The sequence below is a fragment of the Rhinoderma darwinii genome, chromosome 3 (assembly GCF_050947455.1).
Source record: "Rhinoderma darwinii isolate aRhiDar2 chromosome 3, aRhiDar2.hap1, whole genome shotgun sequence".
Lineage (NCBI taxonomy): Eukaryota > Metazoa > Chordata > Amphibia > Anura > Rhinodermatidae > Rhinoderma > Rhinoderma darwinii.
The window spans coordinates 347,515,297-347,529,324 of NC_134689.1; the positions used below are offsets into that span (position 1 = coordinate 347,515,297).

The 14,028-nt window shown below is 42.0% G+C and overlaps 2 protein-coding genes across 8 annotated transcripts in view; one reads left to right on the forward strand and one right to left on the reverse strand.

Annotated features, from left to right (window-relative positions):
* The window catches only part of LOC142748213 (disintegrin and metalloproteinase domain-containing protein 9-like), a 58,988-nt gene extending 55,892 nt beyond the window's left edge, over positions 1–3,096 (reverse strand). For both annotated transcript variants that reach the window (XM_075855329.1, XM_075855327.1), the window contains exon 1: positions 2,984–3,096. In XM_075855329.1, coding sequence (XP_075711444.1) covers positions 2,984–3,028 — 45 coding nt within the window. In that variant the 5' untranslated portion in view covers positions 3,029–3,096. The remainder of the gene's footprint in view (positions 1–2,983) is intronic.
* Positions 3,097–7,448: 4,352 nt separating this feature from the next.
* The window catches only part of LOC142749896 (disintegrin and metalloproteinase domain-containing protein 9-like), a 146,690-nt gene continuing 140,110 nt past the window's right edge, over positions 7,449–14,028 (forward strand). For all 6 annotated transcript variants that reach the window (XR_012882501.1, XR_012882502.1, XM_075858461.1 and 3 more), the window contains exon 1: positions 7,449–7,556. Coding sequence is in view for 4 of the 6 variants with exons in the window: in XM_075858461.1 (XP_075714576.1) it covers positions 7,512–7,556 (45 nt within the window). In the remaining 2 variants the exon portion in view is untranslated. The remainder of the gene's footprint in view (positions 7,557–14,028) is intronic.

The following is a 14,028-nucleotide window of genomic DNA, read 5'->3' on the forward strand; positions in this document are numbered from 1 at the left end:
AAACATACCACGCGATATGTTTTTTTAACACAGGAGCCTATGGGTGATGGGGAGTCCATGCCTAAATCTGCACTGAATTCGCAAACATTTAGTCGAGAATGCATGTAAATGTGGTCTGCGCTGCAGACTTTTAAATCTGCTAAATATTTATTATTAGCGTGGATTCCGAGCTGAAAAGCAGCAAATTAGCTCCATGCCAATCTTTGACAATAATCCATGTTTTATCTGCAAGTTTTTGAGGTGGACTATCTTCAAAATCTACAGCTGATTTATCCATACCTCCCAACCGCCCCGGATTCAGCAGGACAGTCCTGGATTTTGGGCGGTGTCCTGTTGTCCTAGGCGGCCGGCGGTATGTCCCAGACTCCCGGTGTCAACTATATGTGTATGCTCAGGATGCAGATACAGTTGAACCCAATGCTGAAGCAGGGAGCCGTCAGGTCCCTGCTTCAGCATTAGTACAGAGGACTAACTGGGCACAGCGATAATTTAAGTTCTGAGCCCAGGGAAGCCCTTATCGTAACCGTCCATATATGGACAGTGACGTAAGTGGCTCCTCCTGTTGCCAACGCAATAGCCTGGAATTCCGCTCCTAGAGGGAATCCCTGATGTCACTGTCCATATATGGAAAGTGAGGTCAGTGGCTCCTCCTGCAGCGGAATCCCCTGCCAGAGCGTTGCCAACGCAAGTCTCAATGGCTACAGGGGGGTATCGCTATCTCCAGGGGGTTGACACTATCTTTAAGGGGGTGTGGCCCTATCTACATGGCACTGTGACACTAACTACAGGGGACACTGTGGCGCTATCTACATGGGCACTGTGTGTGGCACTATACATGGGCACTGTGGCACTATGTGGGCACTGGCACTTTATATGTGGGCACTGGCACTAGGGACAGCTAAGGGGGCATTATATTGTATGGGGCAGCCACGGGGCATTATACTGTATGGTGGCAGCTACGGGGGCAATATACTGTATGGGGAAGCTACAGCGGCATTGTACTGTATGGGGCAGCTGTGGGGGCATTATAGTGTATGGTGGCAGCTAAGTGCTCATTATAGTGTATGGTGGTAGCTATGGGGGCATTATACTGCATGGGGTAATCTATAGGGGCATTATGCTGGATGGGGAAGATGTGGGGGCATTATACTGCATGGGGCATTATACTGTATAAGAGCAGCTATGGGGGCATTATTCTGTATGGGACAGCTTTGGGGGTATTATGCTGTATGAGGACAGTTATGGGGCATTATACTGTATGGGGGCAGCTATGGGGCATTATACTGTGTAGAAGGCACTATGGTAGCATGATACTGTGTGGGCTGAAGCGGGTGTGTATGAGCAGGGATTGAGTGGGATTAGACGCGTGACTTAAAAGGGAGAAATTTGCCGAGGGGCACTGCGCGAGCCACAGCGGTTGTACCTCTTTGCGATACTTGAAAGTTGGGAGGCATGGATTTACCCACTGTATGAACTGTAGGGTATATAACATGTAGGATCCTGACTGACACAAAGTAGTTGTGCTGAGGTGGAAATCATCAGCCTATGTGACATGACCCTGACAATGTATCTGTACAGTCCAGCAGGGAGTGACATCATCACTAATGACAACGAATAGAATTTGAGACAGCACTCCAGGTTTGAAAAATACAAAAATAGTGTTTATTCAGCCAAGCAGCGACGTTTCAGCCTAGAATGTAATTTTGAAGACTAAGTACGTAATTACATTGTGATTGATAACACTGGTATAAATACACCATGTCGTACACTGAATCACTAGCTTGAGAAAAGCCCCAGTGTGAGGGCTGAAACGTCGCTGCATGGGTGAATAAACCCCAATTTTGTATTTTTCTAACCTAGAGTGTTGTCTCAAATTCTGTTCGTTATCACTGGTATTAATAGGATCAGGAGTCAGGATTCTGTAGAGACGTGCACCCAAACTGGATCCCCTTATGGGCCTTATGCATGGTGCTGTTGGACCTTTGTTTCGTTATGACTTCAAAACTGATATTCATTAGATCCTGGTAATATAAGGTCTCTTTCACATTAGCAGTATGTTAATAAAAAAGACATAAAACAAAAATAAAACAAAAACTTAAAAAGTGTGTGTTAATGTCCATTATTAAAAGCACTCATTAGAACGGTCTCCAGTTAAGACACCATGATCCTCCTGGTAATAAGCAACTGACAACATCAGCTTTGCTGCATCTGTAGACACACATTTACTGTATATTGACAGGTAAATTGGGAGGTACTAAGATATTTGTGTGTCTAAGGATTCTACAATCAAGGGCGTCTTAAGCATGCATTCTTTTTTTTTTTTTTGGATAGGGGAATAAGCTGCTGCTTTTTGCAGAAACAAAGACCCACATTTATCTTATCTCCTGCGGGAAGAAAGGATCGGACATGTTAAAATCCAACAAGCCTGATCCTTCTTTCCCCTGACATTTGCCGTCGGAGGAGAACTGGTAGACCTCAATACATTGGTAGACCCCGAAACTGCCGAAATATGCTGGTTTGGGCTAAATTTATCTAATGTGTATTGCCATCTTTAGACAGTTCTACACAACACGGAGCCGTCACTTTATATAGTGACGGCAGCCATTTTGAATATATATAGATCCTTATTAACAAAGATATCAACATTGCACTCTGAAATGGAAGAATTAGTGCTTGTAGCATGCGCCACATGAGCGCCAGTATTGATACATGACTTGTACCTTGTGGCTCCGTGATGTCATCACTTCCTAGTAAGCATCAATTCAAAATGGCCATCCCCAGTGCATGAGAGGTGCGCATCAAGAGGTTAAATGGCAGCCTCAGAACAAGTATTGTCCAATGATGCTGAAATTCCCCCAAAAATATCAATACTCCCCTTTATACATAAGACACAAAGGTAAATGACTGATGTAAATACTCGTGCTGTATGGATGAACATTACCAAGCAGAAATATCTAAAACAAATTATAAAATACAGTCTTACATAAACAGCTGTTAGACACGCTGCCAACACCAACTGTGCGGACATGACTGCCAACTATTACTCTAGCAACCAAGGGCACCGGGGTTATCATGTGAACTGTCACCACGCCTCAAGTCACGTGACTCAACTGTAGGGGGCGGAGCTACAGACATGTGACAACTGCAAAACTGAATGAAGAGGGGAGAACTAAAGAGAGTAAATTCTTCACTAAGGCCTCGTTCACACTGTATACAGAACTAATACTGACATGAAATATGATTATTTAATACAGATGTAGTAGATAGGATGTATTGTATACCGGAAAAAATATAAATACATTATTATAGATGTTTTTTAGACTCCATTGACATGGAGAATACAGAGTATTGAAAAATATGGAATACATGTAGAAATACGGCCATATTGATTTGTGAATAGTTCCATGGAATAACACGGGCTCAAGACCTATTCCATATTCAAAGACTATGGGGGGAATTTATGAACCTTTCTACGCCAGAAAGCTGTAAAAGGGCTCAAAAGTAGCAATTTGCATTGCAAAGTTTGACTTTGGCCTTTTTTACACCACCCTCACCACTTTTGTGTCAAGGGGGCATGGCTTCTTAAAAGGGGCGGAACCACAGCGGCCCAACACATTTATTATCATTTACACCAGATATCTGACGCATCTTCCTCCAGCAGAGCGGAAGCAGTCATGCTAACAGACCCCTAAAAATACTAAAATGTGTAAAAATGAGCCATAATGGTTATAACTGTTGTATTAGCTTCTCAGAAACTGATAGTTAAACTGTCAATTTGCTATACTGAACATGCTGACAAAATGCTTGTTATTATTAGTATTATCCTTTAACCCCTTAACGATCGCCAATACGCCTTTTCACGGCAACCGTTAAGGGAATTTATGCCAGAGTGCCACCTTTTCACGGCGCTCTGACATAAGCCCGGCACGGGTGTCCTGTGTCGGCTAAAGCGGGTGTCTGGCGGTATAAAGACAGCTGGACACCTGCATTAACGGGCGGGATCGATTTCAACATCGATCTCACCCATTTAAGCCCTTAGGGTATGTTCACACGCTGAGTCAAAAACGTCTGAAAATACAGAGCTCTTTTCGAGGGAAAACAGCTCCTGATTTTCAGACGTTTTTTAGGCCACTCACAACTTTCTCTGCGTTTTTCGCAGCGTTTTTTACGGCCGTTTTTGGAGCTGTTTTCAATAGAGTCTATGAAAAACAGTAACCTGCACTTCTTTTTCGCGGCCGTTTTTTTTACGTGGCCGTTTCTCAAAACGGGCGCGTAGAAAAATGGCCCATCGGAACAGAACGCCGTTTTTTCCATTGCAATCAATGGGCAGATATGTGAAGGCGTTATGCTTACGATTTTTCGGGCGTTTACGGCCTGAAAAACGGCCGAATATAGGCCATGTGAACATACCCTAAGATGCGGCACTCACTATTGAGCGGTGGTTTTGAGGGAGGGTGCTCCCTTTCTCACCCCATCGGCACCCTGCAATTGCAATCGCAGGATGCCAATGGCTTCTATGGCAGCCGGGGACCTAACAAAGGCCCCCAGGTCTGCCTGTAGTGGATGCCTGCTAAGCCATGCCTGAAGCATGAACTAGCAGGTGCCTGTCAGTTTTAGGGTATGTTCACACGGCCTATTTACGGACGTAATTCGGGCGTTTTTGCCCCGAATTACGTCTGAAAATAGCGCCTCAATAGCGCTGACAAACATCTGCCCATTGAAAGCAATGGGCAGACGTTTGTCTGTTCACACGAGGCGTATATTTACGCGCCGCTGTCAAATGACGGCGCGTAAATAGATGCCCGCGTCAAAGAAGTGACCTGTCACTTCTTTGGCCGTAATTGGAGCCGTTATTCATTGACTCCAATGAATAGCAGAGCTAATTACGGCCGTAATGGACGCGGCGTTCAAGCGCCTGCACATGCCGGTACGGCTGAAATTACGGGGATGTTTTCAGGCTGAAACATCCCCGTAATTTCAGCCGTAATGGACGCCCTCGTGTGAACATACCCTTAGGGTATGTTCACACGCAGTGTTTTCAGACGTAATTCGGGCATTTTACGCCTCAAATTACGCCTGAAAAAACGGCTCCATTACGCCTACAAACATCTGCCCATTGCTTGCAAAGTGTTTTACGGTGTTCTGTTCCCACGAGGTGTCATTTTACGCGTCGCTGTCAAAATACGGCACGTAAAAAGACGCCCGCGAAAAAGAAGTGCATGTCACTTCTTGGGACGTTTTTTGAGGCGTTTTTTATTGACTCCATTGAAAAACAGCTCCAAAAATGTCCATAAAGTACGCAGCGAAAAACGCGAGTTGCTACAAAAACGTCTGAAAATCAGGAGCTGTTTTCGCCTGAAAACAGCTCCGTATTTTCAGACGTTTTTGGTCACCGCGTGTGAACATACCCTTACACTGACCGGCAATAATACGCTGCAATACAGAAGTATTGCAGTGTATTATAAAAGCGATCAGAAGATCCCATAGTGAAGTCCTAGTGGAACTAAAAACAAAGTTATGAAAAAGTTTAATAAAGTTAATAATAAATAAAAATCCCAAATAAAAAAAAACACTATGAAAAAAATTAGAAAAATTAAAACATCACACATATTTGGTATCGCCGCATCCGTAACGACCCCACCTATAAAGCGGTTATGTTATTTAAACCGCACGGTGAACGCTGTAAAAAATAAAATACAAAACAATGCCAGAATTGCTGTTTTCTGTTAACCCTGCCTTCAAAAAAATTTGATAAAAAGTGATCATAAAGTCGCATGTACTCCAAAATTGCACCAATAAAAACTAGAAGTCGACCCGCAAAAAACAAGCCCTCATACAGCTGCATCGGCATAAAAATAAACCAATTATGGCTCTTTAAACATGGCGACACAAAAACAAATAATTTTAAAAAAAAAGTGTTTTTACTGTGTAAAAGTAGTAAAACATAAAATCTATATGAATTTGGTATCGCCTCAATCATAATGACCCACTGAATAATGTTATTTATACCACAGAGTAAACAGCGTAAATCTAGGACGCAAAAAAGAGTGCCAAAATTTATGGGGTTTTTTCCATTCCCCACCCCCCCCCCCCCAAAAAAAGTTAATAAAGGTTAATCAATAAATAATATGTACCCCAAAATGGTGCTATTAAAAAATACAACTTGTCCCGCAAAAAAACAAGACCTTCTACAGCTATGTAGACGCAAAAATAAAAAAAGTTATAGCTCTTGGAATGCGACGATGGAAAAACGTAAAAAATAGCTTAAAATAGGCCGGCCACTAAGGGGTTAATAAAGCAGTGTGGTCATAATTTTCCACAACCTGTCTGTCTTTTTATATTTATTGTTTGCGTAGTATTAATGTAGCATATACTGTAATCCCACAAAAACTGAAGTACAAATTGCTTTGATTAAAAATCTGATTCAATTTTGTGTCTACAGATCCTATGCAGAAATATACGTTAAAGCTGCGTTCACACTGCATCTGCAGATTATGTTCACTATATGCGCATACGCTAAATGTATTTATAGGGCCGTATTGACCCGACGTATGCCAAAAGAGTGTCCCTGTGGCATATGTCAGGGAGATATGCGCCGGCCTGAACACAGGTTTTCTGTTACCATGGAGACGCATAGGTATGGGACAGTAGGCAGCAGTGCATCCATGTCACAGTTCGATTTTTACCTCACCCAGCACCGTTCAAGGGGATGCATTTTGGTAGATATACAGCCTATCCTTACAGTTAGGCATCATTTACACAAGGGTAATATACGCACGTGCGACGCGCGTGCTTTTCACGCATGTCGTACGCAACCAAAATTACTTTATGGGGCAGAGCAGACAGTCCGTGAGTTTTGCGCAGCGTGAGTGCGCTGCGTAAAACTCACGACATGTTCTATATTTCAGCGTTTTTCGCGCATCACGCACCCATTGAAGTTAATGGGTGCGTGAAAACCACGCAGGTCGCACGGAAGCACTTCCGTGCGAACTGCGTGATTCGCGCAAGAGCTGTCAAACTCTGAATGTAAACAGACATCCAAACGGAGTGTCATCATGATGGCGGCTGCGTGAAAATCACGCAGCCGCGCATCATACACTGATGACACACGGAGCTGTTAAGTGCCTTTTGCACACGCAAAACGTCGCGTTTTTTGCGTGCGCTAAACGCACACGCTCGTGTAAATCAGGCCTAACCCAAGTCCAGTTTAAAGAGGGGTAGGGTGTTATTTAACATTATATCATGGGCAACAAAAAGTTAACAATCAATACTAGAAGACGGGGGCCGTTCATGAAAATTATCTATAAAGGGAACTGGATTCATAGAGAGAGAAAGAAAGAATCTTTGACAAAGCAAAGGTTTTCCGGATCTCCTCTCCTTCTGTTTATGGTTTATATATCTATCTATATTATAGAACAAGTCCCACCCCCCAGGTTGGATCATGTGATTTGAAATAAGTCACATGACACAGATGCTAAGCAACAGGCTCCTGGAGCCCATCATTGCCAGACATGTCAGCTCCGGTGGTTCTGGTTGTGACAGTAATTTATCTGATGGTAAGTTGTGGTGTTTTCCGTTATTTTTACTTGTGTAACCAGAAAATAAATATAATAATTTTTAAAGGGAGTTTCAAGAGGGTAGGCCATAAATGTGTGATCGGTGGGGCCCCGGTTCACTTGAATGATCTGCATCACCAGTGCGGATTTTAATGCGACGAATCCGCAGCATAATACAGTACCAGCAAAGTAAATGAGATTTCAAGAAATCTCATGTGCACGTGCACGTAAATTGACCTGCGGTGCGTATTTTAAAATCCGCAGCTTGTCAATTTATCCTGCGTTTCTGCTTGCAAATTGTATCTGACTAGTTAAAGAAAAACGTACCAATATACGCAGCTTAAAACCAAACCTATTTCCACATCAAAATGTAAATAGCGCACCTAAAAAAACACGCACCATTATGTGCGGTTTTAGCTGCTGAATTACGTGCGCACACCTGCTGTTTAGGTGCAGATTTTCCGCCTCAAATTACGCAGCGCGTGCATGTAGCCTAAGCCTTCATTCAAGGCAAAATGCACACGTTGCGTATTTTGCTGCGAAAAATATGCAGCAAAACCGCAGAAAATCATACATTTTGCTGCGTAAATCGCAGAATTTTCATGCTGTGAGTTTTGCTGTGTATTTCTCCAGAACTAGTGAGATGGAATCGCGGGATAAATTGTCACGCCACGGTTTCTAAAATACGCACCGCGGGTCAATTTACATAACGAAAAATACCACAGCGTGGACATGAGATTACCTGGAATCTCATTGCTTAAGCTGGTACTGTATTACGCTGCGGTTTTGCCGATCGCAAATACACACAGCAAAACCGCACGTATTACGCATCGTGTGCATTGAGCCTGAGGGTATGTGCACACGAGAACTGTGTTTTACGTCTGAAAAGACAGACTGTTATCAGGAGAAAACAGCTGCGTCGTTTCAGACGTAAATGCTCCTCCTCGCATTTTGCGAGGCGTCTTTGACGGCCGAACATTTGAGCTGTTCTAAATTGAATTCAATGAAGAACGGCTCAAATTACGTCGAAAGAAGTGTCCTGAACTTCTTTGCCGAGGCAGTCAATTTTCGCGTCGTCGTTTGACAGCTGTCAAACGACGACGCGTAAATGACAGGTCGTCGGCACAGTACGTCGGCAAACCCATTCAAATGAATGGGCAGATGTTTGCCGACGTATTGGAGCCGTATTTTCAGGCGTAAATCGAGGCATAATACGCCTCGTTTATGCCTGAGAATAGGTCGTGTGAACCCAGCCTTAGGCCTCATTTACACGAGCGTGTGCATTTTGCACACGCCAAAAAACGCAGTGTTTTTCGTGCGCAAAAGGCACTTGACAGCTCCGTGTGTCATCAGTGTATGATGCGCGGCTGCGTGATTTTCGCGCAGCCGCCATCATAGAGATGAGGCTAGTCGACGTCAGTCACTGTCCAGGGTGCTGAAAGAGTTAACTGATCGGCAGTAACTCTTTCAGCACCCTCGACAGTGAATTCCGATCACAATATACAGCAACCTGTGAATAAAAAAAAGACGTTCATACTTACCAAGAACTTCCTGCTTCCTCCAGTCCGGTCTCCCGGCCGTTGCCTTGGTGACGCGTCCCTCTCTTGACATCCGGCCCCACCTCCCTGGATGACGCGGCAGTCCATGTGACCGCTGCAGCCTGTGATTGGCTGCAGCCTGTGCTTGGCCTGTGATTGGCCTGTGATTGGCTGCAGCTGTCACTTGGACTGAATTGTCATCCCGGGAGGTCAGACTGGAGGAAGAAGCCGGGAGTTATCGGTAAGTCAGAACTTCTTTTTTTTTTTACACGTTCATGTATATTGTGATCGGAAGTCACTGTCCAGGGTGCTGAAACAGTTTAACTCTTTCAGCACCCTGGACAGTGACTGTCTCCTGACGTCGCGTACCGGAAATTTTTTTGCCGGGTTCGGTCAAAACGAGTTCGGCCGAACCCGGTGAAGTTCGGTACGCTCATCTCTAAATTCTGACACTCCGTTTGGATGTTTGTAAACAGAAAAGCACAGCTCAAATTACGTGGCAAAGAAGTGTCCTGCACTTCTTTGCCGAGGCAGTCCATTTACGCGTCGTCGTTTGACAGCTGTCAAACGACGACGCGTAAATGACAGGTCGTCTGCACAGTACGTCGGCAAACCCATTCAAATGAATGGGCAGATGTTTGCCGACGTATTGCAGCCCTATTTTCAGACGTAAAACGAGGCATAATACGCCTCGTTTACGTCTGAAAATAGGTCGTGTGAACCCAGCCTAAGACACAATACCAGCCATGTGTTTAATTGAAAAAAATGAAGAAAGGGAGAGAACCTCCAGCTCACCAGTGTGCGTCTCCAGACAGCGTCAGTCGGATCCCCGCGACGGCCCGCGGTGTAAGGCAATGAATGTAGAGAAGAATTGATCCAGCGCTGATGGTAAGTTAAAAGGGAAACCGGAGTCCCATGTTTATTGGAGAAAAAAGCATAAAACAGAAGGGAGACGCAGTCCCAAGGTGTGAGTAGTCAGGGCTTGAACCTGAGCCTACGCGTTTCGATCGCAGTCTGCGATCTTAGTCATGGCAAATGAGTAGAAGACCGTGTGTCTGAGATATCCTTATATGCTAATCAATCAGCAGGAAAGGCCAATATGCAAATGCTGGTAATTGGTAGATGCCAAGAATTAAGGAGTGGCTAGTAGTATGAGTAGATACGAACCAAAGCTAGTTGGAAGCCTGGCCCTCATATGTATATTAACAATGTCATATTGGTATAATATAATAGGAAAAATAATAAAAGTAACGGGTATAAGTGTAACAATATCGTTGATGATAGTAGATGGTAAACCCGTATATCTTAAATGAGTGCATACAAAAGAGACTGAGACACACGGCCTTATCAGTACTTATACATAAAAAGCAAACATGACATGTTGACAAATTGAAACATTGAAAAGTGTGAGAAAATATAAAGAGATTAAAAACAGAAATGAAGAAGAATCAAAATGCTGTAGTATTATAGAATGTAAATGGTCTATGGTAATTCAATTCACTTATGTCAATAGTTGTTCGAGACTACTGTCAGTCTAAAATAAATGCACATTATGTTAGGTAAAATGGTTAATATAGAATGGAAACGAATGGCTCAAAGATATAAACCCAAAAATACATCATATAACCTGTCGGATCACAGAGAAAAAACCCCTGTGGCCGAACAAACCGCAACGGATAAAGAGCTGATGAAAAAAAAAAGGGCTGATGAAAAAAATGCGCGTTAACAGAGCTCAGTAAGTGTGAATATGGACTTATATAGTATGCAAAACAAGCTGTGTTTGCTGATAGAAAGAGCATCGAGTAAGATCAGTTAAAGTCCGCTGATAGTTGATAATGGTAATAGACAGAACAACAGAGTTGGAGAATGAGAGGATGTGAGTATTCATAGAAAGGGACATTCAACGAGTTACGATGGTGTACCTTGATTGCGTTTTATAACTCATCAATGCAAGTCACATTATCATAAAATAGTGTAATAATAAATATTGTTGATTACATGCCTAAAAAACCTAACAAATGAATTAAACACTAGTTATATATATAACCATAGGAAAAGTCATATGCAGATGGTATTGTTGTGCATAGACTAATGTTGGAAAATAAGTTCAAAATGTATAGAACCATGTGCAAATGGTATTAATATGTATAGACTGATGTTAGAAAATAAATTTGAAATGAATAAAACCAACCAATGGCTGGTGATAATATCATAATAATATCATAATAATGTGCAAAAACGTAGGCAAATATCAGAGACTGTAAATCTGGGAACCCAAGGAGTAGGCTATAAATTCCTTTACAAAATATACTGCGCGATCCTATGATACCATTGAATGTATAATGGGCTAGTTCAAATTTGCTTGATAATTTATGATGCTGAGAAAATAATTAATTAAGCATTGAATAGTCATGATAAGTGTGACAATAATTCAGTGAAGAGTATGTATGTGATCTTGGTCGTCATGAAAAAACATACAATCAATACAGTAGCATAGGTACTTGATGATGATGACCCAAAGTGGCCCATTAATATGTAGCTATAATGGATTGACCTAAGTACATATGGCGAAATGTAAGTATGTATTTACCTTGTGTATGGAAACTTAATATAAAATGGCACTAAGAAAACAGGACTGCAGTAAATGCCATACTGGAAAGATTTATTAAGGTATGTGTACCTGCCGGCACAAGCAATCAGGGTAGGAGTCTATAGTCTAGTTCATATAAATTGCGATGTTTCAATAATGAAACATGAGATCCTTCCTAAGGTTGAGTCCTTTGGGGAAGCGAGTCTCCAAACTATAAATCCAAAAGGCCTCCCTGGTAAGTAAACGCTGTTTTAAATCACCCCCTCTTTTTGTACCCCTTACTTTTTCGATAGCATATGTGGAAAAAGAGCTAACATTTCTATTGTGACAAGTCACAAAATGCCTGGCTGCATTAGAAATATTGACGATGGATGCATTGCGTATATAACTGAGATGTTCTAATATGCGAATTTTAAATTTCCTGGTAGTGCAGCCGACGTATTTGAGATTGCATGTTGTGCATTCGATAATATACACTACATGGTCGCTGTTACAGTTCATATATGTTTTAATAGCAAAGGTGGTGGTTTCTGAAGAGTTGGAGTATTGTTTATTGATTTTAGCAAAAGTGCAAACTTTGCAGGGATTAATCCCACACCTATAAAATCCTTTATATGTTAGCCATGAAGGTTTAGGGTTATTAGTTGGCAGTAATGATGGAGACAATATATTGCCCAAGGTTTGTGCCCTACGAGATACTATTCTGCATCCATTTTTTAAAAGGTTTTCTAATGTTGGATCGTCGTACAGTAAGGGGATGTATTTCAACACCATATTTTTGATGGTGTTGAACTGCTTACTGTATTGCAAAACTAGAGTTGGAATATTTTGACTCTGGGTTGAAATGGTTTGAGTATTATCCATTGATATAAGGGAATCTCTATTTTTGGTAGCGACTATGTTTTTAGCCCTTGATAGGGTCCAGTTCTTGTAGCCTCTTGCTTTTAACCTGTTGCAGATAATAGACTCTTCTTTGATATAACTCATATGGGAACTGCAATTACGTTTGGCGCGTGTGAGTTCACCGATGGGAATGGCAGAAACCGTGTGTGTGGGATGGCAGCTTGATGCATGCAGTATTGTATTTCCTGATATAGGTTTGCGGTAGATGTTAGACTGAATTATGTCACCAATTTTACACGAAAAACTTAGGTCTAGAAAATTGATGTATGAAGAATTAAAATGAAAGGTAAATTTGAGATTAGATCCATTGGTGTTAATAAAGGACATAAACAGTGGTATGGCAGATACATCTCCCTCCCATATAAGTAGGAGGTCATCAATGTATCTGCCATACCAGTGTATGTGATCAAGAAAAGGATTAGTTGGAGAATAAATGTAATGTTCCTCCCACCATGCCAGTGTTTCAGATGGAGAGATGGATGAAGGCTCCTGTGAGGTTGAGAAGTGTCTCTTAACGGTAAGATTGCGTACAAACTTATTAATATCAAGCAAAGTGTGGAAAGGGTCGAAATTAGAATTTGGTACGAAATTGAGTCCTAGTGAAAGAACATGAATCTGAGCTTGAGTTAATGACACTGATGAAAGATTAACCACGTCGAGAGTTCTTAGTATCTCTCTAATTTGGCAATGTGATTTCACCTGGCTTTCTTGTGACGTTGTTGCCCTCTACACCAGCATCCCTCGAGATGTTGCTCTAGAGGCCCTCAGGTATCACCTTCACAAATATAGTGGATACGACCCTAATACGCAATTATTTCTAATACAAATTACTCAGTATCTCATGACGCATAACTACTTTAGCTTCACAAATCAATTTTATCTACAAAAATGTGGTGTTTCTATGGGGGCCAAATTTTCCCCCTCCATTGCCAATCTCACCATGGCATGGTGGGAGGAACATTACATTTATTCTCCAACTAATCCTTTTCTTGATCACATACACTGGTATGGCAGATACATTGATGACCTCCTACTTATATGGGAGGGAGATGTATCTGCCATACCACTGTTTATGTCCTTTATTAACACCAATGGATCTAATCTCAAATTTACCTTTCATTTTAATTCTTCATACATCAATTTTCTAGACCTAAGTTTTTCGTGTAAAATTGGTGACATAATTCAGTCTAACATCTACCGCAAACCTATATCAGGAAATACAATACTGCATGCATCAAGCTGCCATCCCACACACACGGTTTCTGCCATTCCCATCGGTGAACTCACACGCGCCAAACGTAATTGCAGTTCCCATATGAGTTATATCAAAGAAGAGTCTATTATCTGCAACAGGTTAAAAGCAAGAGGCTACAAGAACTGGACCCTATCAAGGGCTAAAAACATAGTCGCTACCAAAAATAGAGATTCCCTTATATCAATG